Source organism: Hevea brasiliensis, chromosome 1 (assembly GCF_030052815.1).
Source record: "Hevea brasiliensis isolate MT/VB/25A 57/8 chromosome 1, ASM3005281v1, whole genome shotgun sequence".
NCBI lineage: Eukaryota > Viridiplantae > Streptophyta > Magnoliopsida > Malpighiales > Euphorbiaceae > Hevea > Hevea brasiliensis.
This window is the reverse complement of record NC_079493.1, coordinates 124,768,533-124,785,419: the sequence shown is the minus strand read 5'-3', so window position 1 is coordinate 124,785,419 and position 16,887 is coordinate 124,768,533. Positions and strand designations below refer to the sequence as shown.

Sequence of the window (16,887 nt, the reverse complement as noted above, 5' to 3'; positions counted from 1 at the left end):
CTACACTTCTCCAGCTAGAGGGTTAGCTCGAATAACTTGCTTTGTTACCCCATCAATGATCTCACCTTTGAAATTTCTCACCACTACTACAATAGAAGCCACCTGACAATTATCCTTCCAAGCAACATCAGAATTTAATTTCAAAACTCCTTGGGGTGAGGGAATCCAAGAAACTGTAGAAGAGGGAGGAAAGGTTTCAAGGATTGGAGAAATCCTGATAGTCAGGGCTTGCTCCAATTCCAAGAGGCTAGCATGAATACGAAGAGCTGATTCTCGAGGATTTAATTGGTAGTTCTCGAAAATAGCTTTGTTACGATCTTTTCAAATGATCCAGCAAGTAATTGCTATTAAGTCTAACACAAATGAAACGCCGTGGAATTCCTCAACAATTGATGTCCACCATTGCGTAAAGGATGCAAAACCAATAGGATTTGGTCTATAAGCACAAGGACTTAAAAACCACGTAGCTCTAGCATGATCGCACCAAAAGAGCATATGTTCAATGGTCTCAATATCTGCGTTACAGATAGGGCAGGAGGGGTGAATGGGAACAGATCGTTTTGCAAGGTTCTCACGAACTGGTAAGGCATTCCGCATAGCTTTCCAAAAAAAGACCTGAATTTTTGGCTGCACCTTTAAACTCCAAATGGATTTCCAATACTTTCCTGGAATGTTTATTGATTGTTGTGGGCGAGAATTATTCATAAGATCGTTCTTGCTCACCAAAAATCTATAGCCCGACCTGACAGAATATAAGCCTGAGTTATCAAAGTGCCACACTAAGGAGTCTTCATTACCTAAAGGAGCAATAGGAATAGAGCCTATCATACAAGCATCTGCTTCATTAAAGAGAGATGATAGAAGAGGAGATTTCCACTGAATAATGGTTTGATCAATGAGATCAGCTACCATATTAATGTAGGGAGGGCAATTAGTAGGTCTTTGGACTCTAAAATTTGGAAAACAAGGAACCCAAGGGTCCTCCCAAATGCGAGTTTGTCTACCGTCAGCTATTAAATCGAATCCCTTCTTTCAAAACTTCACGGTCTGCTAATAGGCTTTACCAAACCTAAGAGCCTCGAGAAGCTGCCGGAGCTGACCATAAAGAAGAATAGGGGATGTATAAGCCCTTTATAACTCTCGCCCAAAGACTAGAAGGATTTTTCAACAATCTCCAAAATTGCTTGGCCAAATAAGCCAAATTGAAAAGTTTAAAATCTCTAAATCCCATTCCTCCTTGAGATTTTGGATAGGAAGCCTTTGCCCAACTCACCCAATGCATCTTTCTTTCATCATTTACCTTTCCCCACTAAAAATTTGATACTACCCTATTTAACTGGTTGCAGAAGCCTATAGGGAAATTAAGGATACTCATTGAATAGGTAGGGATAGCACAAAGGACAACTTTAATCAAAGTCTCTCTTCTAGCTGGGAAAGAAGCTTTTGCTTCCAAGCTTGAGTTTTGGCAATCACCTTCTCCTTCACAAAGTTTAAAGCTCGGATTTTTGAATGACCCCAAAAAGAAGGCAAGCCTAGATATCTGTCTTCAATGGCCATTTCTCGCATATTAAAGAATCTAAGAATTCTCCTCTTAAGGTTTGAAGGAATATGCTTGCTAAAGAAAATACTGGATTTATGGAAATTCACTCTCTGGCCTGTAGCTTCTGTGTATTTAGAAACAATGTCATAAAGAGTGAAAGCTTATTTCCAAGTCGCTCTTCCAAATAATAAAGTCTCATCTGCAAATAAAGTGTTGGTGATTACCGGAGAGGCTCAAGATAATTTAACTCCTTTCAACAGGCCTTCTTCTTTTGCCTTTGATATTAAACATGAGAGAGCTTGAGAAATGAAGAGGAAAAGATATGGGGAGAGGGGGTCTCCTTGCCGCAAGCCTCTAGTTGGAGTGAAAGAAGGAGTAAGAGCACCATTTATCAATATAGAGAATCTGGTAGTTGTCACACATTGCATGATCAAATTAACCCAAGAAGTATGAAATCCAAATTGTAGTAAAGCTTTTTGGAGAAAAGACCATTCCACTTGATCATAAGCTTTATGCATATCCAATTTAATTGCCATTAAATGATTTTTACTGTGGGAAGTCTTCAGGAAGTGAAAGACCTCATGGGCAACTATGAAATTATCCTGGATGGCTCTTGATGGAATAAAAGCAGTTTGGTCTTGAGAAATCAAAACATCCATCAAAGGTTTATGTCTGTTAACAAGCACTTTGGATATAACTTAGTAAATAAAGTTACACAAACTGATGGGTTTATATTGATTGATAGAAGTTGGATTTTTACACTTTGGAATCAAAACTACATTTGTTCTATTCATCTCCTTTAACATATAGCCAGAAACAAAAAAACTTCTAACAGCCCTGCAAACATCACTGCTAACAATGTCCCAATTTTGATGATAGAAAATGCCTGAGAAACCATCAGGACTTGGAGACTTTAAGCTTCCCAATTCAAAAGCTGCTTTTTTAATTTCTTCATTTGATACTTCTCTCTGAAGAAAACTATTCATCTCATCTGTAACAATTCATGGGAGCAGGCTAGCCACATCTTCCTCACCTCTGGTTGTACCACATCAATAAAGTTTCTTGAAGAAGAGGAAAATCTCATCTTTAATATCAGTATCAGAGTCAAGCCATCTTCCATTTTCCCCTCTAAGCTTCAAAATAGTGTTTCTTTGTCTTCTTTGAATTGTGGAGAGGTGAAAGAAACGAGTGTTTTTATCTCCCTCCTTAAGCCAATTGATACGAGACCGCTGCTTCCAGTGGATTTCTTCTCTCTGCCATAGTTCATGAAGTCGATTGAGCAAGGATTGCTCTACTTCTTTATTTGCTTCTGTTATAGGGCTGCTATACACATCTTCAAGCTTGTGCTTTAGAAACTGGATTTCCTTCTAGTTACTTTGGAAACACTGAGAATTCCATCTACTAAGAGAGGATCGACAAAATTTCAACTTCTGCATCATAAAGAACATGGAAGACCCACGTACTTGATTTTGCCAGGCTGAGGAAATAGCAGATAAACATTGAGGGTGTATAAGCCATTTTGCCTCAAAGCAAAACAGATAGTGTTTCTTAGGTTAACACCATTCAATATATAGCACCAAGGGCCTATGATCTGAGCCTAGCAAAGCTTCATGAACAACAACAGCTTTTGTGAACAATTCCCTCCATTCAATAAAGGCAATTGCCCTATCTAAACGCTCCTGAATTGCCCTCCACCCAAATTGTTTATTAAACCAAGTAAAGAAAGGGCCCTTACATTCCAAATCAACTAGATCACATTGTTTTAAAAAATTAAGAAGACAATTTACCTGAGAAGGCCGAACAACATCTCCTCCTATCTTTTCATCTGGGAAAGAAATGGCATTAAAATCACCAACACACACCCAGGGTTTAGGATAAGGAGATAAAAGAAGCTTCATATCTTCCCAAAAAGCATTTTTGTCTCTAATAGCAGGCCACCCATATACAAAGGTAGTTCTCCAGTTCATGTTCTGCCCAGTCAAAACAGTATCACAGTCAATAAAATTTGGACAAGCATTTAAAACTGAAATTTGTGTCTCTTCAGTCCACCATAAAGCTAAGCCCCATGAAAGGCCACAAGGATCAACATAAAATTCATTAGTGAAGCCAAGTTTCCTTCTCACACTTTCTAAGTACTTTTTTTTCTTCTTTGTCTCCATCAAAAACACAATGGAGGGCTATGTTTTACAATGAGCTCTCGTAGAGCTCGAACTGCCTGAGGTTGCCCAAGCCCCTGACAGTTCCAAGCAATGGTAGTCATGGTGGCTTTTGGCTAGCCACCGAAGCCTCAGAGGATTGGGAGACATCTTTATCTGTTGCCACCAAGTGATTGTCAACATCATCTATTGGTTGAACTATTGCACTTTCTTTTTTGGTATGAATGCTGTTAGATCCACTTCTTCCTTCTGCTGCCCTTGCCCTACGTTTCCATGTACTCTTTTGAGTTTTAGATGCAGGAGGGAAATTTGGTATCTTCAACACCTTATCTTCTGGTAATAGAGATTCCAAATTCTGAGAGTTATGATTTACTGTACTCTCAATCATAAGAAAGCTATCTGTAGCCGAATCTTTTTGTGGAAACAAATTACTTGACTTATCAATATTTAGGATGGTAGCTATCTCCTGAGCATTTGGGCATGTTATAATTCTTTTTGGCTTTAAGAGACTAGCAGCTGGATGGAGTAGAAAATCGAGGGGCTTGGGGGTAACAATTGCTGGGTCCAAGAGCTTCTACTTTTTAGTTTGAAGCTGGCTAAATTTACTTGATCATCTCGTTCCCGTAGAGCCCAAAGAGAAGAGGCTTTGGAACAAGTCGTATTTTGACTTGGTTGAGGAGAAAAAGTGGGCCTGTCTTGTTTTAAGCCCATAGAAATAATTTCTGTTGTCTGTTCCTGAGTCAGTCTTTCCACAACTTCATATGATCGAGTTTGTTGATAAACAAGCGAGATTTTCTCCTTCCCAGAAGTCTCAATCTGATGGTTATTATTGTCAGCAACAATTTCTATGCCTTGCATATGCCCATTTGAACAGTAAGAGGATGGATTTAAGAAAATCGGAGAGCAAAGATCTTTTCCTTTAGCATACAAATCCTTGAGCAGTGTGATCGCCTCTAAGCTAGTAAGTACACCCACTGATTCTGCTGCTGTTAAAGACTGCTTTTTAGTACCAAGGCAATTAATGTGAGTAGATGGGTTAGAAGGTGGAGATGAGGCTGGTATGGACTGAGTGTTTAAGAGACGCGCCGCCTAATACAGACCCATTCCTGAGGGACAAACCACTTTATCTAATGGTAAATCTGACAACAGAGAAGGAACAGAAGCATTTGGAACCTGGGTTTTGTTAAAATGAGATTGGAGATGAAGAATTCTCTAATAAGGGTGTGGATTTGGGGATTTTGCTAACAGCCACAAACCAAACCGAGATGGAGGGGCAATATCACCATTGAGCTTCCCATTGCAATTCCTGGTAATATGCCCTATAATTCCACAACAGAAACAAAATATCGGTAATCTTTCATACTTAAATTTTATCCAATCCTTCTTTTCCCCTCCCTGTGCAATGAAAAATCCTGTTAAAATGGGCTTTTTCACCAATACCCGAACTTTCAACAGGAGAAAAGGATGCCATTCTTGACTTGGCCCTTGAACATTATCAACACAAATTAGGCCCCCAAACAACTGCCCTATTTTCTGTGCATTTTGCTGATTCCAATTGCTAGGCAGTAAGCTATGTACTTGAAGCCAAAACCCAGTAGTAGAGAAATCCAGAGCTTGAAAAGACTTGTCTGGTGGCCACTTTTTCAGAATAAGAAGATTATTGTCTAAAAGCCAAGGCTCTTCCTCAAGAACTTCATCTCTTTCCTTGACATCTTCGAAAATGAAAATGAAACTCCCCTCTGGTCCACGTTGCACTTGAACATCAGAAATCAACTTCCAAATCTTGCTCATGGTGGATTTTAGGACCCACGGACTATACTTTCTTGTACCAATAATCCAAGCAACCAATTTGTTGTCTGTCACGTGAAAACCAGAGTCATCTGAACTTATTAACTCCAACACAGGTTCAGCGCAACTGAGCGACTCAGTTTTGCTGATGATATCTGATAAAGAAGGCTCTGCTGGATGCATAGGTGAGATGGAGAAAGGAATAAATGCTAGTCCGAAAGGAGATTTGAGATGAGGGAGAAAAGGCTTGAAAAGGAGAGAGGAAATGAGACGATGGTCGAAACTAGAATGATGGAAAGACCCACTTCTTAAATTTGCAAATTGAGTAACATGTGCGAAGGCCACAGAGAAAAACTCCACTTACAGGAGACTACTCCTTTCCTACCTTTTTTGGGATAAATTTGATATTACATTGATGATAGATTGAGAAAACCCCTAATAACCAACAATTAAATAGAATTATCCTGTTCCTTTGAAAACAAAAATACTTTCATAATTTGATGTTAAAACTTAATTGCTTGATTAAATTGATATGAAAATATTCTCCCTTTGGCTAATGTCTCTTCTAGTTAACACCATTGATTTATGGTGGAAGTGGAAGAAACAACTGCTCCTCTGATTACAGAACACTAGTTAACAAACATCCAAATCAAATCAGTCAGGATATGCTAATAATGCAGGATAGGTTCAAAATTTTTTCTGAGTAAAAATGCCCCTTGAAATTTTGATTATTTGCTTAGCATCTTCAAATTAGAGCCATGGCATTGGAAGGTCCTTTTAGTAAAACAAATACTAACGGTTATAACGGTTTTTCAAGCTGAGCAAATTTCAACCAGGAAAATTTCCCCCTCTTGTCGAAGACTCATAGCTAAAGCTCTTATGCCCCTCTCGATTCTAAGGCTTTCTTGCACTTACTCAAAACAAACACCATGAACAAACTAACCGAAATCGAATTGAGAAGCGCAAAACCAGCAAAACAACAAGCACCCACAAAATTTTACAGGCAAATGAAAATCTATCATTTGTTTCCACCCAAGTTATGGCCTTGGATTGGCTTCTCCGGCCAGATTTTCTTGTGTTCATCAACGTTTTTGTACTCCAACATGCTTGTACATCTTCGATATCTCAATCCGAAGCCTTGATTAAGCTAAAGAGTTCGTTTACCAACACAAGTGCTCTTAGTTCTTGGGTGCCTGGATCAGCTCCTTGTGAAGGAGATGCTCAGTGGAAAGGACTTCTTTGTAGCAATGGCATTGTCATGGGTCTTCGCCTTGAGAATATGGGTTTATCAGGAAAAATTGATGTTGATGCATTGGTTGATATTTCAGGACTCAGGAGTGTAAGCTTTGAATATAATTCTTTTTCGGGTTTGATTCCTGAATTCAGTCGTTTAGGCTATTTGAGGAATATATACTTGACAGGTAACCAGTTCTCAGGTGAGATCCCAGCAGAATTCTTCTCGAAAATGCAGTCCTTGAAGAAAGTTTGGCTTGCAAATAACGAGTTTTCAGGAGAAATTCCACCATCATTAATGCATATATCCAATCTTATTGAATTGCATCTTGAAGACAATCAGTTTAGTGGGACTATTCCATCTGTAATATTAGAGTCAAAATTGACATCTTTCAATGTGTCGAATAATAAGTTAAGAGGGAAAATCCCAGAAGGTTTACCGAAATTCAGCAAGAGTTCCTTCCAGGGAAATGATGATCTTTGTGGAGAGAATATTGGAAAAGAGTGTAAAGCTGCAATTGAAGCATTAGCACCAGGGGCCTTCGCGTCGACCATTGCTATGGATACTTCTGGAAACCATACTCCTAACATTAAAAAGACAGGTGCGGGGATTTTAACATTGGCTTTGATGTTGCTTTCTGTAGCAGTTGTGGTAATAATGAAAATGAGAAGAAAAGAAGATGATTTTGAAGCTGGTGGAAGGGACAATACTAATAATCAGGAGGCAGTTGAGACAGTAGAAGTGCAAGTTTCTACGCCAGTCACACAAAATGAAATGGAACTAACCAATAAACCAGGATCAAGTCGAAAAGGATCGAACACTGCCAAGGGAGGTGTAGGTGAATTAGTAATTATGAATAATGAAAAGGGTGTTTTCGGGCTGATAGATTTGATGGAGGCTGCTGCAGAAGTGCTTGGAAATGGGGGATTGGGATGTTCATATAAAATTCTGATGGCTAATGGTGTGGCGGTGGTGGTTAAGAGATTGAGAGAAATGAATGCATTGGGAAAAGATGGATTTTATGCAGAGATCAGAAAGCTTGGAAGCCTGAGGCATCCTAATATTTTGCCACCATTGGCTTTTCATTATCGTAAGGATGAGAAGCTGTTGATCTATGAGTACATCCCCAAAGGAAGTTTGCTTTATTTGTTGCACGGTAAACACGAGTGGAACTTCTTTAGTTCTTTTTTTTTCCCTGAATTGTGCACTTTCAACATTTTCTTTCTCGGTTACCTGTGAATTTTCCTGTAAAAATCTAGCTTACCACGAAGGAACGTATATCATTATTTTCTATTCCATGACATTGAAGAATCTGATAGAAATTTTTCAGGTGATAAGAGACCTTCACATGCTGAGCTAAATTGGCCTGATCGTCTCAAGATTGTCGAAGGAATTGCCAGAGGGTTGGATTATCTGCATACTGAACTTGCCACCTGTGACTTGCCCCATGGAAATCTCAAATCAAGCAATGTCCTTCTTAGTCCTGATAACGAGCCATTGCTATCAGAATTTGGATTCAGTCCACTAATCAACCCTTCAATTGTAGGACAAGCTCTAATTGCCCATAAGGCCCCAGAAGCTGCACAATTTGGAGTATCCCCCAAATGCGATGTATACTGTTTAGGACTAATCATTCTTGAAATCCTCACTGGAAAATACCCTTCTCAATATCTTAACAATGGCGTAGGCGGGATTGATCTAGTTCAATGGGTAGAAACAACAATTTCAGAAGGAAGAGAATGTGAAATACTTGATCCTGAAATTGCAAGCTCCTCAAATTCACTTGGGGAGATGAGGCAACTCATGCACATTGGAGTTCTTTGTGCTGCAACTAATCCTATGCAACGGTTAGATCTAAGAGAAGCTATTCAAAGGATAGAGATGATAAAATTTGAGAGTAAGGCTCCAGATTCCATAACTATACAATTAGTACCATCACTCAGAGATGGGCATGCAGATGCTTCTCCACAGTTGAATGCTTCTAGTAGTAGTACTCCAGAAGGTCATGTTCAAAACTCTAGAAAGGGATATGGATCATACAGCTTTACTGATAGTGAAAATTTTTCCTTTGCATCTCCTAGCTCAACCTTAAGCAATGAGAAACAGAAATGATACGTCACAGGAAATAACCATCGGTTTCTGTAGCAGCATCTGCAAAGATTTCTAGGCTGCATTCTGGAGATTTTTCACGCAAGAGAAAATTCGCAAAGGGGGAGATAATTAAGAATGAATCTGTGCTTTACATGTAACTTAATTAATCACAAAAAAAAAACAAAAAATCTTTGTAACACCCTATTACTTAACTTTTCATAGCTTCTTTAGACTATACAATGAATCATTTCAATTTATTAATTAAGATAGTCATTTGTATCAACTTCTATGAAAATTTGAAGGGAGGTTTCCCACTGCTAAACTTTTCTCTGTTACTGAATGCATAAATAGAAAATCTCAAGATTGACACTGGTTTTCTCATCTATCTTAATTAATCTTAGCATATGAACCTAAATATTCATTCACATTTTTTTGTTGCAGCTTTGTTTGGCAAGAAAAGAATTTTCTGAATTTCTTGTCAGGTGTACCTCAAGAATTAATCCCATTGGGACTCACAAGCCAAGATTACACTTATTGTTAAGGACTAAATCTAATTCAGGGAGCTTGAGATATAGCTCAAGAATCCCATTGGGAGTCTCAACTTACAACTCATTGACAGATTAAGAACATGAATCAAGTCAACCCCTTCTGTAACTCATATGATCATAGCTCACTACAGCTGGAGATACCAAGAAACCAAAGTATTTAAAAATGGTACAAATTTATGGGATTCTAACCTGGCACATAACAATAGATAACTTCAACAATTTTCCAGCACATATCCACACTCTTCCATACACTTACACATTGAACCAGGACTCATTCACCACTCATGGCTTATTGTAACCCAACACTAACTGTCAGGATTTCTTGGATAATCAAACTGCAGATGAAAGCATTTGCCCAGTTCATAATTGGATCAATCAATTATAGTCATACCCACTTGAATCAATGATTTTCATTGAATCAGTAACTCAATAATCAAGAGTAGGGGTGTGCAAACAGTCGGTTCGGTTCCGAACCGAACCAAACCGATAAAACCGAAAACCGAAAATTGAAAATTTTAAAAACCGAACCGAACCGATTGATAAGAGAAAACCGAACAGAATCGAACCGATAAATTTTGGTTCGGTTCGATTTTAAACCGATAAAACCGAAATTTATAAAATTTCATATTTTTAACATTAAATCTAAATAATAAAAATATAAAAACAAAAAAAATTAGAAATCAAAACTCAAAAATCTTTAGGTTCGGTTCGGTTTTCTTTGATTTCGGTTCGGTTCGATTCAATTTGATTTGATTTTTTTTTATTTCCTATATATATTAATAATTTCGGTTCGGTTCGATTTTTTTGAATTTTTTATGAAAATAACCGAACCGATTAAACGAAATTATCAAAATTATAAACCGAACCGAACCAATTAAATTTTAAAACCGAACCGATTGAACCGAATTAATCGGTTCGATTCGATTTATCAATTTAAACCAAAAACTGCACACCCCTAATCAAGAGTCTGTTTAATAATACAAAAGAATGAAATGTTCAAACTCTATCAATCTTAATTACTTTAATTAATATTTTCTAATATTTTCTGTCAGAGCATGATCATGATGAAGATTATTATGTCATCAATTTGGAGTCATTTGGAGAAGTTTTCATATTCAAATATATATTTAGTATTAATAACATTAATTAAAGGCAATAATATAGCCAAGATCTTGAAATTCTGTTTCTAAATTACCCTGGAACACTCATGCAACACCATTTTAATTAACAACTAATTAATTTTTCTTCCCCTCTTGATTGTTGTTAATTAATTATCATTAACTGCTGCGCCAGATTTTACCTAATCAGAAATCATTAATAAGTAATTAATTGTTGACCTTGGCTTCCAAACCTAAATTAACCACATTACTGTAAAGAAAAATATAGTATTTTCTTCTTTCATTAATGAATTTTTAATTTCATCATAAATGACTTATTTTTTTTAAGGATGATAAATTATTTTTTTTTATTTAAAAGGACATCCTTTTGTCCTTTTACAGTCTGTAGAAAAATAATCTATACAAAGTTCATGACTACTCTTTCTAACAATATTTTTTCTAAAAATTGAATTTGAGTTTTATTTTTAAAAGTACTGTAAATCTTATCACTACACTAAATACTTTTTAGTATAACTAATAATAATTTGTTTTTACTTGAACCAAAATTAGGATTTATTTGAAATTTTGATTAAAAAGCTAAAAAAATTAGTTTAAAACTGCTTTTAAGAAAGCAATTTTTTAAATATTATTGAAAGAAATAATTTAAAATTAATGAATTTTAACTTAATGATATTAGAATCATTTTAAAAACTGTAAAATCTTGAATTTAAACTTCAATTAGAACTAATTATACTAAAAGAAATATTTTGATATTTTAAAATTATTATAATTAAAATATATTAAATTAAAATTAAAATTACAATATTTTTAATAAATTTTTAAAATAATATTTTTATCAATAATAACATCAAACGAAATCTGTGAAAATTACATATATCAATGCATTACCACTTAAATAAACGTGGAAAGTTTCATGATTTTGATGCTAATTATTTTCTATGGATTCCATGATGTAATTTATTCTGGTAAATATATGAAAAATGTGTACATGCAAGCATGCACGCATGTGCATGTTGGCCTAATCTGGCAGTAAGATTAATTGACTTAATTAATTTGTTAATTAAAATTCACTAATTAATGTATTAAGTCGGCTTAATTAATTTGTACGTGGCTTAGTCAGCAACTGTAAATGGAAATTATTTTTTGCTAAGCTTTCCTTGATTAATTTACTAATTATTTATTAATCTAAAACACAACACAACAAAGAAAAAGAAATAAATTAACAAGTATTAAGTACAGTGTTAAGATTTATTATACTTTTCAGAGGAGAATTCATATTCAATTCTTAAAAAAGATATTATTAAAAAGATTAATTATAAATTTTAAAAAATTAATCTTCTGTAATTATCACTTAAAGAGCACATTAATTCTCTTTTTCTTATTAAGTTTTATATTGTTTGGTTCTTATATGTCAAAATCACATAAAAATATTAATAACAATGAAAAAAACATTCTTAAAAAAAACGAAAAAAACATGAACCATCATGCATGATATATGGACTTTTTGATATATCTATGTGTAATAATTATGGACTATGAAAGGCCAGACAAAATTTTCAGTGGGACAATTACACATTTCATTTTACAAATTTAGTAATCATTAAAAAAATAATCATATAATTATTATGAGAGAGAAAAATTATATATTCAAGAGTTGTGCTATGTAATACAAATATGTGAATATAAGAATTTACACCAATTGTTAGATTGATAAATTTTCATTAATCTAACAATTGATATAAATTTGTATAACGAAGACTTTTTTAATAATTAATAATCATAATAAAAAAAAATTGGAACAATTATATATAATTAAAAATTTTAATTTAACACCTTATTATTTTAAAAATATGCCAATATTATTAAGATAAGTAATTAATTATATTGAGAATTATTTTTTTGTCTCATTAATTTTTCTTTTTTATTTATCCTAAATTATTTGTTTGAAATCATAGTTTATTTGTTAGTTTATTTATATATCTCTTAATATATATTAATAAATTAATATTTATTAATTTAAAAAATAATTTAATAATATTAATCATTTAATTTAAATCTTTTTTTATGCGGTGAAGTGAGTATTAATTTTTCACATTTCTCCACTCGCTCAAAGCATAATTGAGAAATGGGTTGATAGCCATGAGAGTAACTTAATTTATCAGAATCAATTTATCTATCAGAAATACAAATTCAAAAATGAAAATTGAAGAAGAAGAAAAAGAAATGAAAATTGCGGCCATTTCACCGGAATATCAAGAGACTCCACCGGCGGCTTAAAAAGTCAATTTTTTTTTTACTTTTCTTTTTTTTTTTTCTTTTCTTTTCTCTTCTTTTTCCGTTTATATTTCTTTCATTTTCCTCTTGCAATGATATCACATTCAGACAAAAATCCTCACAGCTGCCTTCCGAGACCACCACACGAGCGCAAAAAGTAGACACTAGTGCTCCAAGATTGTACACAAACTCACTCTCTCACCCCCAATCAAACTTCTTCTGTGTCTGAAATTCTGAGTCTCTTCTACCATCTCTAATCCGCCACCACCACCGTCTCAGCCACCCAAAACCACCACCCACCACTACCTTTACAAGATTCTAAAAATCTTTAGCCCATACAATCAACTTTTTTTTTTTTGAACAAATGTTGTTGAATAATTTTTCATATATTAAAACAGGAAAAAGAGGAAAATTTACTCACTTACAAAAATTCATCACCAACACTAGAACAAGTCTATATTTAATATTTTTCAAGATTAGGGAAAGAGAAAGTCTTGATTTTTCTTGAAAGTTTCTGCAAAAAGTTTCTTTCTTTTAGCTTTCTAAAAGCCAAGTTGTATCTAATCACATGGAACCACCAGAGAATAGTAACGCCAGCGGTGGTGCGGTGGGTTTTGAAGATGCTCAGAAGATAATTCTCCGGTGGGATTCTACTGCTTCAGAGGAAGCCAGGGAGAGGATGATCTTCGAAGGCGACCGTGAGGAGGTGGATCGGTATTTGAAGGCTGTCGATGATATTCAAGAATCTATGTCGTCGACCACCATCTCCGATGATCAAGACAAAGTCAACAGCGCCACCATCCAGATCGCTATGGCCAGGCTTGAAGATGAGTTCCGCAACATACTTCTCAACCACACTACTCCCGTCGAGTTGGACTCACTCGCCGCCGCCGATCCCAGCTCTTCAGTCCACTCCTCCGCCGCAGGCGAGTACGAAGACGACGATCATGCGGGTGATGACGATATACAAGATCAAATCCAACGAGCAGATTCATCTACAAGTAACAGCAGCACGAGCTATCGATCCACTAGCAGTATTCGCGAGATCGATCTGATTCCACAGGAAGCAGTGTGTGATCTCCAGTCCATTGCCAAGCGCATGATCTCTGCTGGGTACTTGCGCGAGTGTATCCAGGTGTACGGGGGTGTTCGAAAATCTGTTGTGGACGCAAATTTTAAGAGACTCGGGTTTGAGAAGCTGAGTATTGGGGATGTACAGAGACTCGAGTGGGATGCTTTGGAGACCAAAATCAGGCGTTGGATAAGGGCGGCTAAGGCTTGTATAAGGATTTTGTTCGCGAGCGAGAAGAGACTTTGTGAGCAGATTTTTGATGGGATTGGAACAGCTGTGGATGATGCTTGTTTCATGGAGACTGTTAAGGGTCCAGCAATTCAGCTGTTCAATTTTGCTGAAGCTATAAGTATAAGCAGGAGATCGCCGGAGAAAATGTTCAAGATTTTGGACTTACATGATGCTTTAATGGACTTGATGCCCGATATTGAGGTGGTTTTCGAATCGAAATCAGCAGATTCGATTCGAGTCCAAGCTGCTGAGATTTTGTCAAGATTGGCTGAAGCTGCAAGAGGGATTTTATCGGAGTTTGAAAATGCTGTTTTGCGTGAGCCTTCATTGGTTCCAGTGCCTGGGGGGACAATTCATCCCTTGACAAGGTATGTGATGAATTATATCAGTTTGATCTCAGATTATAAACAGACCTTGATCGAGCTTATTTTGTCGAAACCATCAACGGGGTCAAGATATTCTGGTGATTCAACAACCCCAGATATGGAATTTGCTGAGTTAGAGGGGAAAACCCCATTAGCCATTCATTTGATTTGGATTATTGTAATTCTGCAATTCAATTTGGACGGCAAGTCCAAGCGTTACAAAGATGTATCATTAGCGCATCTGTTTATGATGAACAATGTTCACTACATTGTTCAAAAGGTTAAAGGGTCACCTGAATTGAGAGAAATGATTGGAGATAATTACTTGAGGAAACTAACAGGGAAATTCAGGCAGGCAGCTACTAGTTACCAGAGAGCTACTTGGGTGAGGGTGTTGTATTGCTTGAGGGATGAGGGGTTACATGTGAGTGGGAGTTTCTCTTCTGGGGTGTCGAAGAGTGCTTTAAGGGAGAGGTTTAAGACCTTCAATGCTATGCTTGAAGAGGTTCATAGGACTCAAGCAACATGGTTGGTGCCAGATAATCAACTGAGGGAGGAGCTTCGAATATCTATATCAGAGAAGTTGATCCCAGCTTACAGGTCATTTCTTGGGAGGTACAGGAGTCATATAGAGAGTGGAAAACACCCGGAGAACTATATGAAGTATTCAGTTGAGGATTTGGAGAGTGCTGTCTTGGATTTCTTTGAAGGGTACCACGTATCTCAGCTCTTGAGGAGGAGATCCCAGTAAAGAAGGTGGGATGAGTTTTGCCAGTTTATGAACTAGGACACATTCTTTGAATTCTTTTGTGGGGTGTTTGGCTGGATGTGATGCTGGTCACTAGGGGGCTGCCCTGTGCTCTCCAATTCTTTTAAGCATCACTGATTAATTTCCTGCAAATTGGAAGGAGTCAAGTTCATTTTGGGAAGATCAGGTGTAGCTCTCCAGAATAGCCAGGTCTCTGAACCTGAATGCTTCCTCGCTGCAAGCATGTTGTTTGCCTCTAGTCCACATTCTAGATTTTTGTTCCATTTTTTTACATGGGAATTGTTTTATGTGTGATTATGAAGTATATTTTTATTTTCTTTTCTAGCCTCAAAATTTTGTGTTGATCAATCTATTTTTCTCCCAAGTTAAATGCATACTAAAAAGTGGGAATCTGAATGAGCATTGATGATGCTTTGATGGTGAAGTTGGCTCGACTGTTTTTGAGCATCTGATTGGAAGGTGAGAGACCAATGAACCAACTAATCCATTCCACAAGAACTTCCATTATAAGATTAGGCAACTACTAATTGCTTTTCGGCACATTTTCTATCACTAGTTGGATTGTGCCATCAGAGTGTGTTATTCTGTTCTATCATAATAATTGTCAATACATAATGACACTGCACCATTTTCAAAGTTGTATAGTTTTGAATTCGAATCTCAATTAGAGTTGAATAAAAGAAAAAGGGTCAATGTGCGTGATTGATGGATTTCACATAAATGTGAGAAATTAGAAATGAAAGCTCTCTGTCACTTGCATCTTTGTATAGTTTCTATTTAGTAATAGTTTCAGAATAGGGCAAATATTTGGACTTGAAAGCTGATTTCTGTCATTAGTAGGAACGCTTACCTGATAATGGCTGTAACTGTACTACCAAGAATGTATTTGGAACTAATCGTTGTTGTCGCCTTCAACAAAAGGAGGGGAAAATAATCTGAATAAAGAAAATTAAGATTGGCTTGGAGTGAGTTTTGAATTCAAAGACCTCAAAAGTCTAGAGATGACTAATATTATTGAAACTTTAACTTTTATTACTGTGATTTAAAAGGGGCTTTCATTTTTTTTTTTTTTTTGAAAAAAAATGAATAGAATTTAACTTTATCTAAAAGTAAGCTACTTTTATGGTCTTTGATTTAATTCACCCCATAGGAGACGTAGCATTGATTCATAGTTAGTGACTTGGACATGAGATTAAGAAAGATATTATTGTTGAAGGATTAAGAAAGATTACTAGATATTTTTGAGAAATATTTGACTAACGTGAGGCACGGACCCAAAAAATTTAGAGAATTCTTGTTCTACAAGAAACATGGGTAAAGAAATTGATGGACAATAATGAAGACCCGTTGGTAAGCGTCAACTCGCGGCCCTCATAGATCAGATGGGTGAAGGGTGATGGCTAATCTTTCTTCTTCATTTCTGCAATTGACTTTTCCCAGTCAAAATATTTGCAATAAGGAAGTTGCCCAAGTGTTTGATATTCCTTGAATTTCCAATTAGAATGAAATACTGGACCATGCAAAACAAGCAACACCACCTAATTTGATCCTTGTCTCGTCTAAATTAGATTGCCAAGTATCTTCTACCAGGTTACGTTCTTTGCATCTTATTACCAGGTAGCAAAGTAACTTTCCTTGTCTGGTCCTTCAAGTTGTCAAGTGTTTCCATCCTTTTCGAGAATTTTTAAAATCATACCCTAT

General features: G+C 36.1%; 3 protein-coding genes across 3 annotated transcripts; 2 read left to right on the top strand and 1 right to left on the bottom strand.

Annotated features, from left to right (window-relative positions):
• LOC110634296 (uncharacterized) lies at positions 1-912 on the bottom strand. Its single transcript, XM_058128523.1, has 2 exons — positions 423-912; positions 1-317 (listed from the first exon to the last, which is right to left on the bottom strand). The coding sequence occupies exons 1-2, from the start codon at positions 910-912 to the stop codon at positions 1-3; spliced, it is 807 nt and encodes a 268-aa protein (XP_057984506.1).
• Positions 913-6,523: 5,611 nt separating this feature from the next.
• On the top strand, positions 6,524-8,830 carry LOC110634294 (pollen receptor-like kinase 3). The gene is made up of 2 exons (XM_021783238.2): positions 6,524-7,874; positions 8,049-8,830. The coding sequence occupies exons 1-2, from the start codon at positions 6,524-6,526 to the stop codon at positions 8,828-8,830; spliced, it is 2,133 nt and encodes a 710-aa protein (XP_021638930.2).
• Positions 8,831-12,841: 4,011 nt separating this feature from the next.
• Positions 12,842-15,519, top strand: LOC110634275 (exocyst complex component EXO70A1). Its single transcript, XM_021783215.2, has one exon. It carries the CDS (start codon positions 13,318-13,320, stop codon positions 15,166-15,168), a length of 1,851 nt encoding a protein of 616 aa, XP_021638907.2. The 5' UTR covers positions 12,842-13,317; the 3' UTR covers positions 15,169-15,519.
• Positions 15,520-16,887: the final 1,368 nt, after the last annotated feature.

Bases quoted from the DNA above. Each gene is read 5' to 3' on its own strand.
- LOC110634294 (XM_021783238.2), top strand. From the start codon at position 6,524: ATGGCCTTGGATTGGCTTCTCCGGCCAGATTTTCTTGTGTTCATCAAC. The intron at 7,875-8,048 runs GTAAACACGAGT...GAAATTTTTCAG, and splicing joins TTTGCTTTATTTGTTGCACG to GTGATAAGAGACCTTCACAT.
- LOC110634275 (XM_021783215.2), top strand. From the start codon at position 13,318: ATGGAACCACCAGAGAATAGTAACGCCAGCGGTGGTGCGGTGGGTTTT.
- LOC110634296 (XM_058128523.1), bottom strand. From the start codon at position 912: ATGGTAGCTGATCTCATTGATCAAACCATTATTCAGTGGAAATCTCCT. The intron at 318-422 runs GTTTTGCATCCT...TCATTTGAAAAG, and splicing joins TTATAGACCAAATCCTATTG to ATCGTAACAAAGCTATTTTC.